The sequence below is a fragment of the Solanum lycopersicum genome, chromosome 2 (assembly GCF_036512215.1).
Source record: "Solanum lycopersicum chromosome 2, SLM_r2.1".
Lineage (NCBI taxonomy): Eukaryota > Viridiplantae > Streptophyta > Magnoliopsida > Solanales > Solanaceae > Solanum > Solanum lycopersicum.
In genome coordinates, this window is record NC_090801.1 from 61,505,031 (window position 1) to 61,528,561 (window position 23,531).

At 36.5% G+C, this 23,531-nt stretch overlaps 3 protein-coding genes and 1 long non-coding RNA gene across 9 annotated transcripts; 1 reads left to right on the top strand and 3 right to left on the bottom strand.

Annotated features, from left to right (window-relative positions):
* Window positions 1-5,407: 5,407 nt before the first annotated feature.
* Window positions 5,408-5,786, bottom strand: LOC138341831 (uncharacterized). Its single transcript, XR_011214768.1, has 2 exons — window positions 5,651-5,786; window positions 5,408-5,553 (listed from the first exon to the last, which is right to left on the bottom strand). It is a non-coding gene; the product is annotated as an uncharacterized lncRNA (long non-coding RNA).
* A 973-nt stretch (window positions 5,787-6,759) lies between these two features.
* LOC101266474 (uncharacterized) lies at window positions 6,760-10,546 on the bottom strand. The gene is made up of 4 exons (XM_004232623.5): window positions 9,995-10,546; window positions 8,375-8,458; window positions 8,177-8,266; window positions 6,760-7,459 (listed from the first exon to the last, which is right to left on the bottom strand). The coding sequence occupies exons 1-4, from the start codon at window positions 10,403-10,405 to the stop codon at window positions 7,196-7,198; spliced, it is 849 nt and encodes a 282-aa protein (XP_004232671.2). The 5' UTR covers window positions 10,406-10,546; the 3' UTR covers window positions 6,760-7,195.
* Window positions 10,547-11,318: 772 nt separating this feature from the next.
* LOC101266180 (protein SET DOMAIN GROUP 40) lies at window positions 11,319-14,154 on the bottom strand. Its single transcript, XM_004232622.5, has 6 exons — window positions 13,902-14,154; window positions 13,661-13,811; window positions 13,219-13,350; window positions 12,928-13,068; window positions 12,429-12,695; window positions 11,319-12,156 (listed from the first exon to the last, which is right to left on the bottom strand). The coding sequence occupies exons 1-6, from the start codon at window positions 14,048-14,050 to the stop codon at window positions 11,530-11,532; spliced, it is 1,467 nt and encodes a 488-aa protein (XP_004232670.2). The 5' UTR covers window positions 14,051-14,154; the 3' UTR covers window positions 11,319-11,529.
* A 4,399-nt stretch (window positions 14,155-18,553) lies between these two features.
* On the top strand, window positions 18,554-22,848 carry PSY2 (phytoene synthase 2, chloroplastic). 6 transcript variants are annotated; one of them, XM_069293142.1, is made up of 7 exons: window positions 18,605-19,120; window positions 19,228-19,937; window positions 20,045-20,095; window positions 20,806-20,978; window positions 21,252-21,487; window positions 21,715-21,907; window positions 22,306-22,628. In XM_069293142.1, exons 2-7 carry the CDS (start codon window positions 19,454-19,456, stop codon window positions 22,483-22,485), a joined length of 1,317 nt encoding a protein of 438 aa, XP_069149243.1. In that variant the 5' UTR covers window positions 18,605-19,120; window positions 19,228-19,453; the 3' UTR covers window positions 22,486-22,628.
* The last annotated feature ends 683 nt before the right edge of the window (window positions 22,849-23,531 follow it).

A 23,531-nucleotide genomic window follows, 5' to 3' on the forward strand; every position in this document is an offset into this window, starting at 1 on the left:
GGCAGCGGCTCCAGCAATCCGCCTGGTACCTTTGTCTCAACTTTATCCTGTTGGCAGACAAGGCACGTTCGCACATACGCCTCGACGTCATCTCGCATCTGAGGCCAGTAGTATGAAGCTTCCAGTAGTGCCAAGGTCCTCTTCTGCCCTGGGTGACCAGCCCAAGCAGAATCGTGGCCTTCTTTCATCAAGGTACGCCGAAGGCTAGCCCACTTCGGGACGTACACACGCCTGCCCGTTGTATATAGCAGGCCGTCTTCCGCCCAAAACTTCTTCGTCCTGCCTTGCTGGGCCAAGGCGAAGAGCTGTTTGGCAATGGGATCATGTTGCAATCCCTGCTTAATGTCGTCAACAATTGAGCTGCTGGTTGAGCTCACAATAGTTGCCAATGAAGTCCTGCGGCTAAGGGCATCAGCCACTACATTTGCCTTCCCCGGCTTGTACTCCAGGGTAAAGTCGAATTCAGCCAGGTAGTCTTGCCATCGAGCTTGCTTGGCGGACAGCTTCTTTTGGGACTGAAAATATGTCGTCGCGACGTTGTCCGTCTTGACGACAAAGTGAGCCCCCAACAGGTAGTGGCACCACGTTCTCAGGCAGTGCACCACGACAGTCATTTCTTTCTCATGTGCTGAGTACCGCTGCTCCGCTTCATTCAGTTTCCGGCTCTCATAGGCTATCCGGTGGCCCTCTTGCATTAGGACGCCACCGATAGCGAAGTCCAATGTATCCGTGTGGACTTCGAATGGCTTGGAGAAATCTGGCAAGGCCAACACAGGCTCTTGTGTCACAGCCAACTTCAGCCTCTCAAAGGCAGTTTGGCAAGCTGCCGACCAATTCCAGGCACGGTCCTTTTTCAGCAAGTCTGTGAGAGGCGCTGCAATTGTGGAATAATTGAAGATGAAGCGCTGGTAGTAATTAGCCAGGCCAAGGAAGGACCTCAATTCTGGTACCTTCGTTGGTGCTTCCCAATTGTTGATAGCAGCTATCTTGTCGCTATCCATTTGAATCTTGCCATGGCTGATAGTGTGCCCAAGGAAACGGACAATTGGTTGTGCGAAACTGCACTTCTCACGCTTCACATACAGCTCGTTGTTGCGCAGAATCTCAAACACTTTGCACAAGTGTTCTACATGGTCTTCCATGTTGTCGCTGTAGACAACGATATCATCCAGGTAAACCACAACAAACTGATCCAAGTAGGAGTGGAACAGTCTGTTCATCAACGTGCAGAACGTTGCCGGTGCGTTTGTCAACCCAAATGGCATTACCAGCCAATCGAACGCCCCATAACGCGTTACACAAGCAGTCTTCGGCTCATCACCATCGGCAATCCTGACTTGGTGATAGCCTCTTCTCAAATCCATTTTGGTAAACACCTTCGCCAGTCCCAACCGGTCGAACAAATCTGCAATCAAAGGCACGGGGTATTTGTTCTTTACTGTGACCTTGTTGAGTGCCCGGTAGTCGATGCACAATCGCAGTGTCCCGTCCTTCTTCTTCTGGAACAGTACAGGCGCACCAAACGGCGCCTTGGACGGCCTGATGTGCCCAGCATCCAGCAACTCCTTGAGCTGCTTCCTTAGCTCCTCCAGCTCTGGGGGCGCCATGCGATAAGGCGTCATGGCAGGCGGCTTTGCCCCTGGAACTAGCTCAATTTGATGGTCAACTTCTCTCCGAGGTGGCAGCCGTTGGGGAAGTTTTGCTGGCATAACGTCCTTGTTGCTGCTAAGGACGTGTTCGATGTAGGGCGGCAATGGAACTGCCTCATCGCAGCTCCCAGCGTCTTCAATCAGAGTGGCAATAAATGTTGGCTCGCCTCTCTTGAACCCCTTGATGATCTGCATTGCTGACAACTGCATTCCAGTTTGTGGTACCCGAATAAGGGGTACCACGCAAGACCCTCCAACGTCGCTAATATGTAGCTGGTTGTGACGCGGTGAGATGAAGGCATTGACTTCATACCAAAAGTCAAGTCCTAAAATGATATCAAAAACATCCATTGGCGCAATTGTAAAATCAATCTGCCCGGCCCATTCTCCTAACTCAATTGGAACTGCAGCCGCAAAACCATTGACAGTAGTAGGAGTGGCGTTGACGGTCTTCAACTTGGTATTACTGGCAACATAATTTAGGCCCAACTCCTTGGCCTTTTGCTCAGTCACAAAGTTATGGGTTGCCCCTGTGTCTACCATGATCCGCACGTCTTTGCCGTTCAGTTTGGCATCGACGAACAATGACTCCCGAGGCCTGACTCCAGCTGGTTTGGCAGCCAAGGCAGCAATGGAGATGTGGCTGATCAGCGCCATATGGTTGAACATCCCTATGGCCACGTTCTTGCCTTTGTCAGCTCCGCTACTCTGCCCACGTTTCTCACCGGCAGAACTGCTTGCTTGCGCTGCAGCCTTCTCTTGCTGCTTCTCGGCAGCCACCATGGCGCTAAGCTTCCTCAACGACGGACAGTACCGAGCGGCATGTGTCGTCTCTCCACATATATAACAGCCTTCCCGCTGAGGAGCACCCCTCTTGCGGTCTTCATAATTTTTCCGGAAGTTTGAAGGCTGATCACGAGGGTTGCTTCTCGTGTCATTGCTCCGGTTGGTATTTGGTCTGCTACGGCCCCTGTTGTTGTTGTCGACTTTGGGAGGAATAGTTCTGCTCCTGTTATCCCTCCCCTTGGCAGCATCACCACGGAAGTCGTTGAGCGACTCCGCCACTACGATCGCCTCATCAACGTCATGCACTTGACGCCTTTGCAGCTCCTGCTTGGCCCAATTTTGCAGGCCATCAAGGAAATAGAACAGCAAGTCCTCACTCGTCAAACTAGGAACCTGAAGTGTCAACTTCGTGAATTCCTTAATATAATCCCGGATGGAGAAAGTCTGCTTTAGCTCCCTCAATCGCCTGCGGGCTTCGTGGACGACGTTCTGGGGATAGAACTATCGTTTGAGCTCAGTTTTAAACTGCTCCCAATCATCAATCTGGCAAGTCCCTCTCTCCATATCAGCCTTTTTGAGTCGCCACCACAGCATGGCTGTGTCCGTCAAATACATAGCTGCTGTCCGGATTTTGGCCGCTTCCGTGTGCATGTCAACATGTTCGAAATATGACTCCATTTGCCATATGAAGTTCTCTACGTCCTGAGCACTCCTCTCCCCTCGAAACTCTTTGGGTTTAGGAGCCTCAATCCGGGTCTCTCGAACTGTAACGGGAGGAGCAACTCCCGCCTCGGCAGTCTCATCAACCTGCCGTTTCAAACCCTCCACCTCTCTTTGAAGAGCAGAGATGGTTTCGTTGAACTTGATTTCAAGGGCTGACAGACCCTCTCGTTGCATGTCTTCAAGTTCACCCAAGCTGTTCTTCACCTCGTCCAGCCCTTCAATGGCTACGGACTCGAGGGAACTAAAATTATTTTCAACCACCACAATCCTCCGGTTCAAGGCCGACAACCCCACCTCAACTCCGACGATTCTCTCGTCGAGTGGGTTGTTGTCCGAACCTCCTTCCTCTTCAACAACAGTTCGACCAGCAAGAGAAGGGGTAGAAGAGGGCTCTCTTACCTTACTCTTGTCTCGTTTCTTGGATGGTTCTTTCCGAACCTCTGGTTCCTTGTCTTGAACGTTCTCCTCATTCCGTTGCGACCTGGACGTCATGCTTAACTGCTGCTTTGATACCAACTTGTCATAGGGTGAATTTTTCAGCACCGTGAAGGACAGTCAAGAAGGCTTGCACAGCTCTTCTAACTTCAGTCCAACCAAACGTCCAAAGAATCTAAAGCAAGAGTCCACAAGCAAAGCCACAAAACAGAAAATAAAGGCAAGAATGCAAGCAAGAAAGGCAACCAAGTTTGGGAGGCAGCAAGGCCAATTTTCCAATATTTTCCAAGAGAGAGCTTCCAAGAGCTTTTACAAAGTAAGAGGAAAGTATTTTTCTAACTATCTGCTGAAAATGCAACTTCTACAATATACAAAGGCTCCAAAAGTGAGCCAAAAACGTGTGGGCAAACATTCAAAATTAAAAGCTCCAAGTGGCAGGTTTTCAGAGGCTAGAAAGGAGGCAGCTTTGTCTTCACAGCTTTACTGCCACATGGCAGACTGCTTGCACAGAATTTTGTCCTTCACCCCTTGGCTGGCCTGGTGAGCATGGCCTGTTTTCTCCATGTTGGCAAGCAACCTCCAGCATTTGGGGAGGCAGTTTGACAAGGCATTTTGGACCCTCCAAGCTTTGAGGAATAGCTGCAGCGTTTTTGGAATTGACGGAATTTAATGTTCCGCCTTGCGGGGCGGGACAGTACGACTCTAATACCATGCCAAAAGAGTTTGACCATTCAGTTCTAAACCTTAGGAGTTGTGTAGGGTAAAGTATTAGGTATAATAGTTCCAGGTTTAAAATGTAGGACTAATTTATCTCGTGTTTGATTGGAGACATTAAGCAGTTCTTAGATTATTTATATCGTAAGCCTCGTCTGTGTGGAAACAAGTTATCCCAGGATCTAATCTTCAATAAATTATTCCACTATGTATATGGATATCTTATCCAGTCACTATCACAAAAATGGTGGAATGGTTAATCCAATTACTATCTAATACCTTCAACCAAACATGAAATGAAATAATCTTACATTTTATCCTAAGACTATTATACCTCACAACAAAATACCTCACAACAAACGAGCCTTTAGTGATGGAATAAGTTATCTATATATGCATAGTGAAATAACTTGTCTCAAGGTTAGTTGTCGTGGGATAACTTATTTCTAACCATAGACAAATGTTACGGGTAAAGTTGGCTAAGTTCATTGTGTAACAATATGATAATATTTGCCATTTCATCAAGAGATTTCTTGTTAGCATAAAAAATATGGAAGTATGACAGGAAATAAAATTTATTAGAATACTTACCATTCGGAGCACAAGAATCAAAACATCGAATTCTTCTTTGATTGGCCATCAGTTTCTTAATTTTTGAAATAAAATTATGAAAAATGATACAACAGTTTAAGTGAGAAGGATTTGAATTAAGATATCTGGAAGAAAAAAAACATAAAATTTAGGAAAAAGAGAGTTTTCCAATAATACCAATTAATCTTAAGATAGTCTTTACATATTCCATAGGCAGTATAAAATAGCACTTTTCTCCTCAACATATGAAGCACATTCAGTGATTAAATCCATTTGTCTAACATGAACCACCGTCGTAAGCGTCTTCAATATCATAATTCTTGTAGACAGAAAGCTTGTTTTCTTTCCACCATTTCTTTTTTACTGCAAAATTCAATCAAAAAGACATTTAGTAAGCAGTTTAACATATTAGCTAAAGATGTTTAAAGTGAGGATTTTAATCAAAAGACATAATAAGAGCAGAAAAGGTGGAAATTTGTGTTTCTTACAACTTATGAAAGAAAATATACCTGAACCTAGATCCCTTCTTTCCACTTGGTAGCACTGTCAATCTTACATAGACACCGGGCTGATACTGTTCCACCTATTCATCTGTTGATGTTGCAGCAGCTTCAACATTAGTTTCTCTTCCAGCTAAAGAACATTTCGACATTGCCTGAAAGTGCAATCAACATGACATGTCTCATCGATGAATTTAAGGCAGATTCACAAAATAGTTGTAGAAAAGGAGACAACCAAAAGAATTAACTCACTAAACAGTTTCTTCTAGCATCACTTTTTTCTTCTCCTTTTGCAACAACTACTTTGGTTAGCTGATTGGATGGAGTACTGTCTGTACGCATCGTTGAGAGAAGTGATCTCACAACTGGCGAGTATCTGTGAGTTAGCAGTCTCAAACTCAGTGGGAAGTCCCGCTAAGGAACTCATTATTGCCATTTGTTCCCTCTGAGCTTGTTGCACCTTGATATCAGTACTAAATGGCAAAAACATGTTCAGTTCTCGGGATGGTAGAAAGCCTTACAAACATCATAAATTCGAGATGCTTAACCTTTGCCAGAATATAGAAGATACTCTAGATAATCCATCAACTCTTTAACAAATTCACAGTGATGAACCAAACCAACTACTGCATTGTCCATAGAGTTTATAATTTGCAAGAACAGTGTAGCATCATCTCTCATCCAAGCTTTTTTAGTTTCATCAGTTGGAGGGTCCTGACTAAGATGGTCATCCTTTCAACACTACGCAAGTAGACCTTGATTTTTTTACTCCAATATTAAATAATATGACCCATTTAACTAATATTCTGTAATTTTGGATACTGTTAAAGAGGGAGAAACTTTATCAACAGACATTTTCAACTACTGTTTAGTGAAGAAACTGACAACGAGGGCAAATAAATAGTGTCTGTTCCTCAAGAAAATAGCAGCTTCATCCCAAAAAACTGAACCTTTACCCAAAAGTTCTAAGGCAAAACACGAAACTGTGAAGAAGACAAAGTGAAAAGCACACCTTCACATAGAGATTCAACACCAGACGAATACCGTAATGTATCATGAATGAGAAGATGATGTGGAGCAGCAAGCCAACGTCAGATCTGCTGAACCATGCCAGCAAGTGGAAGGCAACAGCAGAGACCTCTTCCCAGGCTGGAACAACTTAGTGATTCTATTCATGAATATGATGGAATTTATAAGGTTACAAGAATCATACCTAACGGAAGAAATCAAGAAATATATTACAGGATCTTCAGGATATGACTCTTTTGAGCTTTATCCTTTCTTACTTCACATAATCTTTATATATGCAAAGCAGCCAAAATATGGAGACACCATAATTAGAACTTATGACCAACAATACATTAGATGAAATCAATCTTCTCATTAATTAATTAGTCCACTTTGCTCTAAATTGTACAAATTGTCATCTTCAGAGCATCGAAGCTTTATCAATAGAAAAGGCAGACACTGGAATGTAAAAAAAAGAGATACCATCTCTAGAGAGAAGTTTCATCTTCATATACCTGCTTTTGGAATGAAATATTAAGGCACTCTGTTTCAATCTAAAGAAGCGAAGGTTATTGTTGGGAATCCAGAAATACCTATGAAAATACATCCTTGAGTGAACTTAAGGTCACTCAAAAAATTCAGCAAGTGAGATTTTATTTCTGAATATCTATGGCAATTGGGGAACACTCAAAACCAAGTATAAAGGCTTTAGGGAAGCTACATGAAGCCAAAAACTGCTCCCTTGCAATGGAACCTAGATCTATAAAACATGAAGAAAGCTAATCACTATCAAGCCGGGGCAGCAGACACGGACTCAGCCTCTTCAACTACAAAAGGAAGTGGCTTGGTTGGGGCAGGCAGCCGCCCAATGCTATCCACCTTATCCTTCAGTTTTGGTGGAGGCCTTGCTGGTCTCGGGAGCAACCTGCCCTTTTTCTCAAACCACTCAGGCTTCAGTAGTGCCCGCAACCCAAGTTTGTTGTAATGCACTCTCCTTACAGACCCACCCGCTGCTTCCACAGCTGCTTTAGCTCTAGCGGTCACCCTTGAAACCTGTCATCAACAGTTGATGTTGGATGAGTACGCTGAGAGGACAGACATCATTTGCCATTTTAGCAAGTAAATGTAATGCATATTCTCAATAAATCAACACCATAAACAAAGAGAAAAAAGGATCATGCCAAACATCTATGTTTAAGGAACATGAAAATATCCCCTCTCCACCATCAATATTTGTGCAAAGCACATTTCAAATAGTGCTGAACTGACGTGAGCTTTTACAAATACTTATACATTGCAACACATTTAATATAAATAGCAGTACATGTCAAGAACCACTTAGCAACTCAAATGCAAAATGCAACTTATGTTATTTCTACCAAATGACCTTTATATGAAGTGCAATACCAAATTTAATATTTCTCGTCCTATTCCACATTAGTTGAATTTTTGGGTCTTTTATCATTGTTCAAAATAATTGAATTGTTCAAAGTTCAAGATGGATGGATGTTTGAAATTTTTTGCTCATTCCTTTAATGATGTTTGATATTTCTAGGAGATAACTTTCACTACCAGCAAAGTTATATTTATAATTTCACAAAGGACAATAGTGGAAAGTATAGTTTAAAATATTTCCATGAATATTTTTCTTAATAAGTGATCATTGCGTCAGAAATTCAGTCAATATGGAATAGAGGGAGTATTGTTTTTTAACAATGAATACAAAATTGAATAAAAAAGCTATATTAATTAGTCTTGACTGAATATTACCTCTAGATGGATGGGCCATTGAATAAGTTCAGCCCCACGCCCCATCAACCTGGCTCCATCTTCTATTTGCTTCCCTATTGCACCGGAATCCTATTGGCCCAAGAAGTTGTTTTGTAAAGGAAGGTGCTAAATGATTAAGCAATATAATGCTATAGTTATACCATATAATGCTATAGTTATACCATAATCTACAATTACCTTTAGAGTTTTCATTGTGATCAACTCTGACGAGTCAATCTTCCCAGCATTTATCAGATTTGCAATCTTTCCCAACCCAACTGGCTGCATGGAGCACATAAACAAAGAACAACTAATCAGAAGAGAACCACTAACATTACTCCAAGGTGTTAAGCCATCTTGGTTTTAATAACTAAACAAATATTCACATATGTTGACTCAATGATAAAATAATTAGTGACGTATTTAACCACATATCATCCAAAAAAGGGGGAATTTTAGTAAGAAAAAGATGTGCCGCCTCCTGTCATGATAATTGATGGCACCTGTATGGTGCAAACAACATATTTAAGTAGAAGTTGTACTAATATCTATAAAACCTTTACTCTTAGATAACTTCTTCAAGCTAGCAAGTGAAGCAGTGATCAATCAAAGGACTATCACACCCTTCTCTTCTCAATATAGAATGTTAGACCGCTTTAAAGGATCTCAGGAAGCCCCAGAAAAGAAAATATTAGACAGTCGCTACTTTCTGGTGCTGGCTTCTTTTGCTCTCAATTTCTAACTGCAGTTGCCATTGCCCTAACATATTGGTATGGGGAAGACTAATGGACAAAACTTACTCGGTTCATAGCAACTATTTCAAGTTTTGTTCCTTTTGATGAGTACGGGGAAAAATATAGCAGATTCTGAAAGTATGACTTCTGAATTGGCAACAGGTAGCAGTGCCATTGCATCTGTATATGCTGTCTTCGATCGAAGACTGAGATTGAACTTGAGAATCCTGAAGGGCTTTATGTCACAAAGGTATAAAGAGGAAAGATAGAGCAGAAGAATGTCTTCTTTTATCATCCTTCTAAGCTTGATCAATCAATCTTCCCAGGGACGAATCTGGAAAACAGTACTACTTGTTGGGCAAAGTGGTTCTGGAAAATCCACCATTATTGGCTTGATAGACAGATTCTATGATCTCTGATTGATGACACACACATCAAAAGCTACAACTTGAAGAGCTTAAGATCACAGATGGCTTTTTTTTTTTACATCAAGGAAAATCCACAGCTGCTACCCTTTGAGTGCGCAATAGGTAAAAACCTCACTCCTATGAGTGAGTCAAGACCTACCCTTATTACTGGATCACTACACAACAATAACATTTCTAGGAAAGAAGAAGCTACAGAGTCTGAAATCAAGAAAGTTGAAATTCGCGCTAACAGAAAGTACTACATAGCTAAAAAGTACAAACAGACACAATAACATAACACCAAATGGCTAATTCTATACAATCTTCGCATAAAACACAAACAAACTACCAAATTTTCTAAACTGCCACTCCCATTTAACATGTCCTACTTTCTTTTGATTCTATACGTTAACAAAAAGTACAACCCTGGTTATGGAACAATTATTCCTTTAGTCTATCAGCAACCAAACTAGAAACTAATTTATAAAATGACATATTTACTCAATGAATGCTCTACCTTCTATCATAATCATTTTTAAAAAGTTATTTTATGTAACTTTCAAGAGAACGTTCAAACCATTCAAAATTTGAACTTTGACGTGATCCCAGCTATAAGCACGAAATCAATCAACTGCTGAAAAATAAAACCAAAATCCAATACCCAAGAGTAAAAATACCTGAAATGTGAGACTGAACGGGTTCTTAAATCCACGTTTAGGCACACGGCGACGAAGTGGGGTCTGTCCACCTTCAAACCCGAACTTATATGTCCCTCTAGCTTTCTGACCCTTATGTCCACGACCCGCCGTCTTCCCTTTACCAGACCCAATACCTCTTCCCTTCCGAGTCTTCTGCTTCCTAGAACCTTTGTTATCTTGCAAATCATTTAGGCTCAGAAGACTGTAAGCTCTGCGAAACTGACACCCCAATGATCCAATGCTGGAGATGGGGCGTTGAGAGAATTGCAAAAGTGGTAACTTTTGTGAAGATGTGAATATGGGTTGAGAAATCTTGATGGGTTCGCCGTAGATTGGAACATTTTGGAGTGAAGACGATGATAGTAGTGAAGTGATTCTTCTTCTCAACATTTCTTCTAGGGTTTATAGTTGAGCAATGTAATCACCTTACTGCTATAAGTTTTGTGTGAAGTTGCCAGGTCGCGTACTGTTAATTTGATACTAGTTCTTTTTATTACATTTTAGTCCTGTGGTTTAAATAAAAGTTATGTTGGTTACACTTTGAGCTTGTAAGTTTCGTTTTAACTATTAGATTTGGTCCCTTCACTACATATGGGCATAGGTATACATACTATTTAACTTGGAATTGAAAATAAGAAGAGGAAAGTTGTCAAAAATCATCCTTTAATTTAACTCTTAGCTGGATTTCTTCTCTTATTTTAAAGGGGTAGTTTGAGATACTAAGTGTCGTTCAGTATAAAAATAAATAAAGTAGAAATTAGTAATGTATGAATTTGTTAAAAATTAGTAATGGTCATTTAAAAGTAGGATTTTAAAATCACTTTAATAAATAAAAATGTAGGAAATATTTTTTTCTTCTTAACCTCATCTTATCAATTAAAATAAAAATAACTTCATATACTATCTCGACAAATAATATATATTACATATATAAGATTATAGTATATCCATCATTAATTTATATTTATATACCGATAATAAATCATTATAATAAAATAAAAAGTATTTTTTTTATTTTTTTATATTTGAAGATAAACAATTTCTAATTTTAAAAAATATTATTAGAAATAGAGTGTATTCAAAATAAAATAAATAATATATTTATTTGAAAAAACGAGCATTTTTTATCCAAAATAACAATAAGGGCATTGTTGAACCAAAGTATTGATGAGAAGGACATTTTTGGACCAAACTACAAAGTATTTTTGTTCTTTTCGCATAGTTTAAGGGCATTTTTTTACCCTTTTACCCTTTATTTATTCAGCAACAAACAACTCTCTAAATAATAACATTTACAAGCTTATTTATTTAATATTATTTGTATAAATATAAAATATAAAATCAAGAAAATCTTACATAGATGAATTCCATGGTATTAAATCATATGTATTAGTAATGCATCCTACAAAACCATGAAGGATATATAACTAATCCATGAATTAATTTTACTTGGGTCCAAAATTCCTTTCAAATATAGTACTAAATAATATATGAATTACTTCTCCTAATACTTCCTACCGATCGACCCCTAAATAATAAATTACAGCACTACAATGTATAATGCAACTGCAAAGTATTTGCTTGTAGAGATACCTCCACAGAATAGCTAATTTCCATCTCTCAGTGGACCTTCTAGCTACACTTGACAAGGAGCAAATTCCTTCACTGGCCACATTCTTGTTTTTTTCAATAAAAGCACAAAGCTCACTAGCAAGGGGTGGTGGTATCTCTTTGACCTCGGGGAATTTATGAATGTCTTGAAACTTATATAGGATGTTGAGCAACCTACAATCTTCTGGAGCAGTTGTTTGAAGAACTTCCAATGTGGTTCTGCATTTCATAATTAGCCATCTCATTGCAACAACTTCACTCTCTGTTGAAAGTCTGTTCCCTGAATAAACAAGGTGTACAACAGATTTGCGACTGGTTTTAGGGACTGCCCAGAATCGCAATGTTGATAGTAGTGCAAAGGATGGCTTCCCATCTGGATGAATGTATAGTGACTCATTATCCCATGAGCAGAGAGAATACATATCTGGTTCTAAAGGTATAAAGGCCTTGTCATTTGGGTTCTCAGTCAGAAGAAATCCATAGTGTTGTAGAAGCTCCAGATTGGTGTAGGTTCCGTAGCTTAGAAGAACCTGCAGTGATCAATCAAGCTAGTGGGATCAAAGCAACTCCTTCAAACAAGAAAATAATTCAAACTGAGATGGCAAACTGTCGTGATAATGACACTTTACATTTGATGCAATGCAAGCGCTGTTCATTTTTGTAGTTCTTAATATCCTGAATATCAAGTAATGGAGCATCCACCTCACAACTTATTAATGGAAAGGAACCACTTCTATTAATTTACTGAATGCCACACATAAAGAAAAGAAGTATTAAAAGGAAGGAAGCATTTCAGAATCACCTGGTCTCCTTTCCGGTAGTTTCTTCTAGCATAGAAATGGTATGAAGAAACGTCTTTCTCATATCCAGCATCTATTAGCCTAGTGGTAGAATCCAATTCAGTTTCTGATTTAAGTGTACTGTTTTCTTGCATAAAATAAGGCTTTCCAGCACCTTGATCTTCATAAATAGATGTTTCCTCTTCAGGTGCTGCATAATTGAAGAAATCTCCCACAGGACATAAACATCCAGCTTCATCCCAAGGTATATGCATGGTCCGCGAGGATATCTTCAGTAAGAAACTTTTTTCATGTTAAACCATGAATATGACACGAAATTGTCTAATTGATAGACAGTGGTGCTCAAGTACATTGTGAATGAAGACAGACAGTGTTAGATAGATCACGAATCAAACACCGCATTTGAATCTTGCAATGATTAGGGATATCTAATCAGACCACTAGAGTAAGAAATGACATCGCACTATTCCAGATTAGCACTTGAGTTCACTACATACTTACAGAACCAGAGGCCCAGAGCCATGCCTTAAGAGCAAGGAATTGTGGCTTGAGCTTCAGTTCATGCATAAGCTGAGTCACTTCATTCCACTCCTGTTCAGCCTTCCTAGAAGCCTTTTGTGCAACCCATATGGCATCATCAATCTAAAAGCAGTGGAGATATATAAGATGAAATCTTTTATGTTGAATTTCAGTCAATTATGATGCTTTATGATAGACATTAGCAATGCAGTGAACAGAAGAAGTGTTTTCCAACTATGAAATACATTTTAACTTGTAGGGATTGCTACAAACTTGCAATGCTTGTATCTCGAATTTGCCAAAATCCGCAAGTGTGTCATAGCTGCGGGGAAACTGTTTTAGATAGGGCCACCATCTAGAACTCTTACCCTTGTTCGCTTCATTTAACAATCCAACAGCCAATATCTGCAGTAAAAATAAGATCAAATAACATAAACATGAAATTGAATGAAACCATCGTTGCATACCAAACAAATCACGTAGGGTAGAACAAGTGTTAAACACTCTGATATTGGAGATTTGATTCACTTTGCACAACCAACGCGTTAGCTATAAACACTTGAAGAAACTGCAGACTCATCATAAAAATCCAGCCATTCGGTACAAGTACAACAATCAGATTGAGTTAAATTCATATTACTAGGTGATCATATAAAACCCCAAAAACATAAAGTTCCTAACTCAAAATTCTTATTCTTATACTCCAAAGAATAACCTGTGCGGAGGACAGAGAAGGGTGATTCTTGACAGAAATGGAGAATGCCACATCGTTCATCATAAGATTTTGACTAGTCATTAGCGCTCCCTTTGGAACTCTAAGAATCAATTCCCCTTTCTTAATATCACGAACAGCTGCTAAGCCTCTCCTTCATCAATTCAAAAAATCATTCATTCCTCATCAGCTTCATACCAGAAAATCAAAAAATAAAAAGAAAAGAATTGTGATTAATACATACCCTCCGGCTTTAGGGAAATTAGCGACACAAAGGGTGTTTCCCAAACATGAATCTGATTGGGTTATACAAGTTGAAGGAGAATCTGATATTCCCAGCTCCGCTGCCCATTTCAGAAAGCTCTTCAGGTTCAATTCTTCAGCTTCTTCCATGGCGGCTTTCCGGTGGAACTGGGTTTTTTTCCCGTTTCTTTTGTTAGAGAAAATTCTGATGGCCCAATTGGATTACTGTTTCATTTACTGGGCCAATTCAGCTTAAGTGAGCCCAAGTCCAAAAGCTAATGGCCTAAATATGATTTGGCAAGTTACATATTTAGCCAATCAAAAATAATTACAATCGCTAAACATATAGCAAACACAAAAATCATTTAGATGTTATTTGAAATATTGCACTCCATAGGAAACATAAATATGTATATTTCGTTATACATATACAAAAGAAAATAGTTGTATATAAATTGTTTCATTTTCAATATACATCTACAAAAGATCAATTCTATAATTTGTGTTTGTATAAAACGAGAAAGAGAAAAAGACAAAAAAATGAAAATGAATGTATTTGTATAGTATAATTATCAGTATATAAGACAAAATATACGTATTTGCATGTGTATATACAATTTTCTCTTACTTTATACAAACAAAAACACAATTTATACATTTCTTTTGTGTTTGTATTAGTGAGAGAAAGCAACGCGTGGGTGGCGAGTGAGATCGGAGAGAGTGAAGAGCGAGATATGGGAGAGAGAAACGAAAGTATATGTATATATATAATTTTTCTCGCTTTATAGAAATACAAACACATTTTATACATTTGCGTTTGTATAAAAGGCTAGAGAGTGGAGGGAGAAAACGATAGTGACGAGCGAGATTCACCAGGAGAGAGGCGAAATAGCAACAGTTTGCTATAGTGTACAATTAAATTAATTCATGATTATAACATTCAATTTGAATTAATAGTTTACTATTATATATACAATTTTTCCTATTATAAATTATACATTATTTTATATCAAAATGTATATTTTAACATATATCATATAAAATATATACTTATTGACTATTATTTGATGGACATCTAAGTGAAGAAAGAGCTCGTAGCCATGTTGGTGGACTTGTATTTTTGATAACCTTGAAATTGATGAAAACTGTGCTCAAGCTGACGGTGAAGGAAAGGGGGAAGTGACTCGTTCCTTCCTTGCAAAGGAGTCAAAATAGACTATGACGACCGTTGATTAATATCTTCCTTTTTAATTTTCTTTTATGTATCTTTTATTTATGTCAATATCTCAATATAAATTTATGTTTTTACTTAAGTTTTAACCTAATTTAGAAAAAAACAATGTAAAATAATTTCGAGGCAAAATATTGATGGATGATCTCCATTGAATTCTTATATTATTATTATTATTTTTTTTGTATGATTGTGTATTAATTAATCAACAAACTTTTGCAACACAATCAATTTTAGAGTAAATGTAGTAGCTAGGATATAACAAGAACTCAAAATCTTAACTATTGCCTCTATACATTTCATATTCATTGTACTATTTGAAGAAATTTTTAGTGAGACATTATAGAAACGTACACGTAAATAACATATAACAAATTATAACTCTTTATTGATATTATTTCTTCTATTTTTCAACAAAGTTTAGGAGAGCCTACTTTATTTATAGACTTGGTAGTCCTTTTCTTTCTGGTGGATTTTACTCTTTTAGAACCATGCACCTAAAAAAATATTCTCTCGAAGTTCGAAAGATTCCATATAAATTGAAAAAAAATAGTTAAAAATTTACAAATAAATGATTTTAAGAATGAGGAGTACGTGGGCACAATGCTTAAATGTGATACAACTCAAAATATAGAAAAGACAAGAGAGTAGTAGCTAACTAGTAATTAAATCTCCCTTAAGTTTGATTTCGTAATACTTGTTTCCTTTGTGATTTATAATTAAATATTTACCTCTCTTGTTTTAGTTATTTTATTATAATTCTCTTGACATAATTATTTAATATTAAAAAAAAAAAAGATTGCAATTTGACCAAGTTATCCTTCCTCATATACGGAGAGTACTATTTTCTTTAATCTATTTTACAACATCCTTTTGTTATTTTTTATCTTTTTATTTATAACATCGTTTTATTCTATTCATCAGATGTTCTCCTTTGATTTCAAATGATATTTCTCTAACTAGATGTTATTTGACCAGTTTTCAAATTGATGATTTGCTACTTAGGAAATTATTTCATTTTTATTTTCATTTTCATATTATATTAATGATCCAAAAATAGTTTTGCTCCATTAGCCATAAATATATAACTAAATAAATTGATACTGCTATTGCACCGTTGAATTTAATGGCCCTAACTGTATTAGTATCTCTGCACGAAATTATCACTATTTTCTGCATATTTTATTTGGCAAGAACCAAATCATTTAAATTTAATTGAGATTCTTTGATTATGAAATTTTAAATTTTTTTAAAATAAAAATTATATATTAGTAAATTGTGTAAAAAGTATTATAAATAATAATAATTGTCTATCTAAATATATATAAAAAATTAATAAATAATAATAAATTTATTTAAAATTTAAAATATCACATAAATAGAAACAGAATAAATATTATTTTTTTCCAAAGCAAGTACAAACAGCTACGTGTCAAATGTTGAGCCCGCAGTTAGGCTCAACTCAACTTGTTGTGGATAGCACACGCATACGTAGGTGGGCTTTTCTGGCCCATGCATAAATTTCCATTTTCCAGAATCAAGTTTTTACGTGGTCCGCTCTTATTTAATGTTGACTTCATTGATTATTCTAAAAAAAATATTTCATCACCAAGCAGACCTTTCTAAAAAAAATTTAAGATGTCTTAAAATATAACTTTGGTCACTCAATTAGTCTTAAAGTTATAAATTTGTGTCATTGAGTTATGCCTTAGTTATAATTTGTCACTATACATAAGTATTTCGGCGTAGTTTAGTACATTACCGAATTTAATTTCTTTTGTATTTGAACACATAGTTTATATCGTTCCACTTATGTTTGGAACATAATTCGTGTCATAAAATTTATGCTCAAACATATATATGTTTAAACTTATATCCTAAATTTTCTCGCAATTTTTTTTAAAGAAATATTTCAATGAACTTCGTTTTCATTTTAAGTCAAAATAAATTAATGAAAGAAATATTTACGCTCTCAAACATAAAATTAAAGATGTACACCCCGAAATAGAGATGTTTTGCGCGCAAATGACAAATTTAGACAATTAGGTTCGTACGTTCTGGTGTATGACCCACATGAGTGGGACCCACAGTCCACTTGATTAGGAGTAGGCACTTTCTAGTCCGTGGGCCCGCTGCGACTCATAGTTGGGTTAAAAGGTAAGAATTTTGATCCAATGAAAAATTGCCACATGTACATCGTAACCCAGCTGCCCACTTTTATTTTGATAACGCTATCTTCCACTGATTGGGCTGTGATTTACACGTGTCCTCTTTATACACCATCTTCTTACCCCATTACTAAAGTTGGTATTATACTTATAAATGGACTCAATAATGCTCATATTCTTTACAATTACAGAAGAGAATAGCATTAAATTTTAGGGAACAATCCTACCACGTGTCAAAATACAAAATAAAAATAAAATTGTTTCCCAAGTCAAAATTACTTTTTTAGCCTACAATATTTCAAAATAAATATTCTTGATTATGAAATTGTGACTATTCATTAATGTATTTGTAGTTTTAAATTACAATATGTGGATTTTATTGATAACCAAATTAAGAGACTTGAGCACAACATTGCACTCTAAACTTTATCATTTTATTGATAATCAAGAAATTATTGACTATCTACCATAGGGTCCAACCTCTATTCCGCGCCACTTATTATTTGGAAACTTTTAATGTAGCTACAACTTGTTAGACTCATGTGTGCTCTTTTATGTATATAATCAATTCCCTCGGAAGCTAGTTAGCTCATGCAGCACAAAAGTGGAAATTAGGTCAATTTTCTGTGTCTGAAATTAATTCATACTTTAAAAGTTAATTTAAATGGAGTAGGCTCGCGTAAGCCTTATAATAAGTCCATTGATTTCATTAATCATCAATATAGACTTATGTCACTTCACACGATTATTTTGATTTAAGGAACCTCAACGTTCAGTGAGATGAAATTTGACACTGATATCATATGAAATTAGGTCTTGAACCTAACTTACATTCTAAAAGATAACTCTAATTAGGAGGATTATCAAGTCATATAAGAACCACCAATGCAGACTTTTGTCATTCTCTAACACTATACTTAATTAACCAAATTTTTAATACTTTCGCTTTAATATAATGTTACATTTTGTCAAGTATATGTAATGCTAGACAAAATGTAAAATAAAATAATGTAATGCATACTCTTAAAAAAAAAAAAACTCAAAAATCCTACTTGAATTATTTCAGATTCGCATAACATAAGACCCATTCAAGAAAATCTCTCCCTGTCAAGGGTTATTCCATATCATGTCAATAAGAAAAACTTATTGACTCATGAAAAAATTCGCTGCACCATATTAAATTATGAAGAAATAATTTCATCCACGGCACCATATCTTTCTTAATAAAACATGGTACGTTAGTGGGACCAAACTGTAAAATTTGAGTGACAAAAGGTTAAAAGGTGGAAACTAGGACGAGGAGGAGGAGATAGAATCTGAATCACTCAATTCTAATCAGCACGAGTAAACAAAAAACAAAAAAAAGATTGAATGGTCTAAAGTATTCAAAAATATATAGGAGTAATTTGAACAAGAAAATGCTGCTAAAATTCTTGTGATCAGCAACAAGCAACAAGGAGGCCATTTTTTTTTGTTTTAACTTTCTTTCAACTGATGTTGATGTGTTAAAAAAAAAACCTTGTTCAACTAATAGGAGCTTTCTTTCTATTGCTATTCGCAGGTTATTTCTTTAAATTCCCCCGTACCTTTCATTATTAATCTGTTTTTTTTTTAACTTAATATAATATTAAAGATTTGAACACCCTTTTCCTTTTCTAGATAGTCTCTACGTGTATCAAAGGTAGTAAGGGAACTTATTATAATCTAATTGACTATATATAGTAAGCTCCAATCCAATTACTTGAAGAAAGTGTGAAAAAGCATATTCATTTGGGGTGAGTTGAGTAATTGGCTTTGTGCTGTTGCTGATTTGAATTCTTGGTATTGGGATACTTTTTTTAATTTGTTGATAAAGTTTCAATCTTTATGATTTTTGTGTGGTCATAACTGTATCTCATTGTGTTTATTTGGTTTATCTCATTGTGCAGAAACTCAGAAATACAAGGTTTTTGGTTGTTGTTGATGAGTGAGTGCATTATACATCTGTTTGTGTAAGCCAAAGTCGGTTAACTTTCTTATTATGCGATTTTTATAATCGTTGGTATTGTTTGAAATTAGTGGATAGACTCTAGTGGGTATCTACTAGGCTGAGGTGACAAGGTAACATAAAGGAAAGACAAAAACTTGGGAATTGTAGGTGTCTGTTGTTTCAGCATGTCTGTTGCTTTGTTGTGGGTTGTTTCTCCGAATTCCGAGGTCTCATACGGGACAGGATTCTTGGATTCAGTCCGAGAAGGGAACCGGGGTTTGGAATCATCCAGGTTCCCATCTCGGGATAGGAATTCGATGTGGAAAGGAGGATTCAAGAAAGGTGGGAGACAGGGGTGGAATTTTGGGTTTTTAAATGCAGATTTGAGATATTCGTGTTTAGGAAGATCAAGAACTGAGAATGGAAGGAGTTTTTCTGTACAGTCTAGTTTGGTGGCTAGTCCAGCTGGAGAAATGGCTGTGTCATCAGAAAAAAAAGTGTATGAGGTGGTATTGAAGCAGGCAGCTTTAGTGAAGAGGCATCTGATATCTACTGATGACATACAAGTGAAGCCGGATATTGTTCTTCCGGGTAATTTGGGCTTGTTGAGTGAAGCATATGATCGTTGTGGCGAAGTATGTGCAGAGTATGCAAAGACATTTTACTTAGGTCAGTCTCAACCTTTGTTTTTATCTGTTCTTTAGTTTACAAAATCTTGGTTAAGGTATTAGTTGATGAAGACAAAATTTAAATCTTTTTGTTTGGTTCTTATTTAGGAACCATGCTAATGACTCCAGACAGAAGAAGAGCTATCTGGGCAATATATGGTGATGTTTCAACTTTCAAGACATATAGTATTTCTATGTATATATCTATGCTTAACTGAGGACATACAAAAGAGAATTATATTTTAGTTAGACATGGAATATTATAGGTGCTAGTTGATCTCTACTAGGTAGTGAAACATTATTATATGCATAAAGAGAGGAGATCTAATTTCTTTTACCATATACAACAGTCAAAATTAGTGGAAGAAATGCTAAATTATTAGACTGGATCCACAGAAGTGTAACATGCTAACTGTTTGTTTTATCAGCTTTCTTGGGAATCTTTGACATATTTTCAACTTTTCACTGCCGGTAGTTACGCTCTTTATGTACCGAAATATTATGCTTTATACAGTCCAAAAGGTTAAAGAAAGTAGCATCCAGATAATTTAACATTATGCAGTTGGCACTTCCCATTCTGGTCTCTAGGTGAAAAACTGGTGTGATTTGATTCTCTTTACCGTTTCGTTTGGCAGTCTTACAAGTTTGGTCAAGGTTTTTGCATAGTCAATTATGGTATATCTGTTACTTTTGGTGCTTTCATGTATTCCGTTTCCTAGAAGGGCTAGATCTTGCCAATGAAAAAATTTCCACTTGAAATTGAAAAAATATGTGATGTTTCTGGCTTGCTAGATTAATTTGTAGCTCAAGCAAGTTAAGCGTACTTATAGATGACCTTGTTGTCTGAAAGCTGTGTTCTTTTTATACAGTGTGGTGCAGGAGAACTGATGAGCTTGTTGATGGCCCTAATGCATCACACATAACTCCACAAGCTTTAGATAGGTGGGAGGCAAGGCTGGAAGATATTTTTAACGGGCGGCCATTTGATATGCTTGATGCAGCTTTATCCGACACTGTTTCCAGATTTCCGGTTGATATTCAGGTTAATCTCTCTAAGTGGATCACCATTATCTTCGCCAGATTCAGATGCTATTCTCTTTTGCTGAGTGCTTTTCCGATGCAAGTACTTATAGAATTTGATATACTTTTCTTCTTTGTATCTCTCTCTCTCTCTCTAATAACATTTACTTATATTTGTTATTTGATTAGCAAATTAGGCAACTAGTTTTCATTTGCTATCACTGCAGCTGACGTTTATCTTGTGTTTAATAACCTCCCCATGTGAAGTGTCTGATTATTCATTTATCTGGTGCAGCCATTCAGAGATATGGTTGAAGGAATGCGTATGGACTTGTGGAAATCCAGATACAACAACTTTGATGAGCTATATCTCTATTGTTACTATGTCGCTGGTACAGTAGGATTGATGAGTGTTCCAATTATGGGCATTGCACCTGAATCAAAGGCAACGACAGAGAGTGTATATAATGCAGCTTTGGCTTTAGGGATCGCAAATCAACTAACCAATATACTCAGAGATGTAGGAGAAGAGTAAGTACAAAGCTATATTTAGTTCATATTGATCATTTCCCAAGTAACATGCCAAAATATATCGAAAGAGTAGTCTATTTCTCAGATACAAGTTCAGTGTAATGCCTATTGCTCCATGTTGTTTCTAAAAAGTCACAGGCGACTTTGCCATTCTATTTGTTTCAGTTTATTTTGAAGTACAATGTATTCAGTGCTTAAAATGCCTTAACATATTTCTTTTTGTACAGTGCAAGAAGAGGAAGAGTATACTTACCTCAAGATGAATTAGCACAGGCAGGGCTCTCCGATGAAGACATATTTGCTGGAAAGGTGACTGATAAGTGGAGAATCTTTATGAAGAAGCAAATCCAGAGGGCAAGGAAATTCTTTGATGAGGCAGAGAAAGGTGTCACAGAACTGAGTTCTGCTAGTAGATGGCCGGTATGTAGTCATAAAGTTACATGAATACAAATACAATTGATCGTTTGCATCTGCTACTTTTTCTTTTATTGTTATATTAGTAAGGAAAAGGCAATTCGAACTAAATCTTTCATAGTGACACAACACATTCCATCACATTGTTACACAAAGCATAATAAACTTCAGTCCAGAAAATAGTTCCGTCTCATTTGACTATAATTTGTATGGACTAATTGACATCAAGTTCTTAAATCTGCTCAAACCTTCTCTGTAATGTGCTGCTTATGTTCCTACATCACAGAGGAAAGAGATCTTGATCGACGTGCCTAGGCAATTATGGTCTAGTTTAGCATTGAACTTACATTGTGAAATCTTTGTTCTAGTATGAAGAATGAGCAGACTCTTTTTTGTTACTGCAGGTGTTGGCATCGTTGCTGTTATATCGCAAGATACTGGACGAGATTGAAGCAAACGACTACAACAACTTCACAAGGAGGGCTTATGTGAGCAAGCCAAAGAAGCTTCTGACGTTGCCCATTGCTTATGCAAGATCTCTAGTGCCCCCTAAGTCAACTTCTTCCCCACTAGCAAAGACATGAATGAAGTTTCTAAATGCCAATTAGAGGCCTATACATACACTAAAGAAAACAGGTACTTAATTGTAAATGAGCTATCTTTGCTACATGTGTTTCATCATATCATTAAAAGTAGATTGTAAATTCAATATGCCTATTTCTTGGTAGATTAATGTGTCTTCACTCTTCACACTCAAATCCTCAAGGGGGAAAAGTTAATTGTTCATGTAGATAATTGACTTCATTTGAGTTTCAAACATTTACTTGGGCTTCATAAAATAATTAAAGTCCATTTGAATTTCATGCCACGTGTCAAGTGTCATGGAGGAGTCAACAAGATCGCATGTTCGGTCATAACTAATCGAAGGAAAAAACTTTATCCTCGAATGTTTATACCAATTCAAATTGGAGAAAATCAGTAATCACATGAAATTAGTTAGAAATAAAATTTGCAACGTTATATATTTTTCTAAATTTTGGAATTATTTCTGAAAATGAGTTGGCTAATTAACCCTTTATATTTAACAAATGGAAGAAAATCTTATCAAAGATCTTTCTTAATTTCTTGAGAATATAATGTTGAGTAGATTAAATGAATTTGAATAAAATAAATCGAACAGTTGTCAAGAATTGGTAAATTAAGTTGATGAAAGCTTGCTAGAGAATAAGGGGACAAAATACAACGACGACAAAGTAGCTTACTACATGGGAGGCACTGATACAGCCAAATTTTTTATTACAAGAATTTAAAAATATAAATACACAAACAAATAAACAACAATTTTTTACTTAAAAAAATATATATAAAAAAAATATTAATTTTTTAAGTACTTTTTTCTACATGATTTGATTAAGATTTGAAGAGAGGTGGACACTATTAAAAGTTAAAAGTCCAAAAAGTATATTATAACCTAAACTATTTTTTGTCAAACTTTAAATTTTATGTTTCAAGTTTGAAGTTTAAAATAGGCCAAATTTATAACTAAACTATTAGCTTTATTGTTATTATTATTATAAGTACCATTATCGTCACTAAGCTTAGAGAATACTAATTGAGTAAGTACCATTTT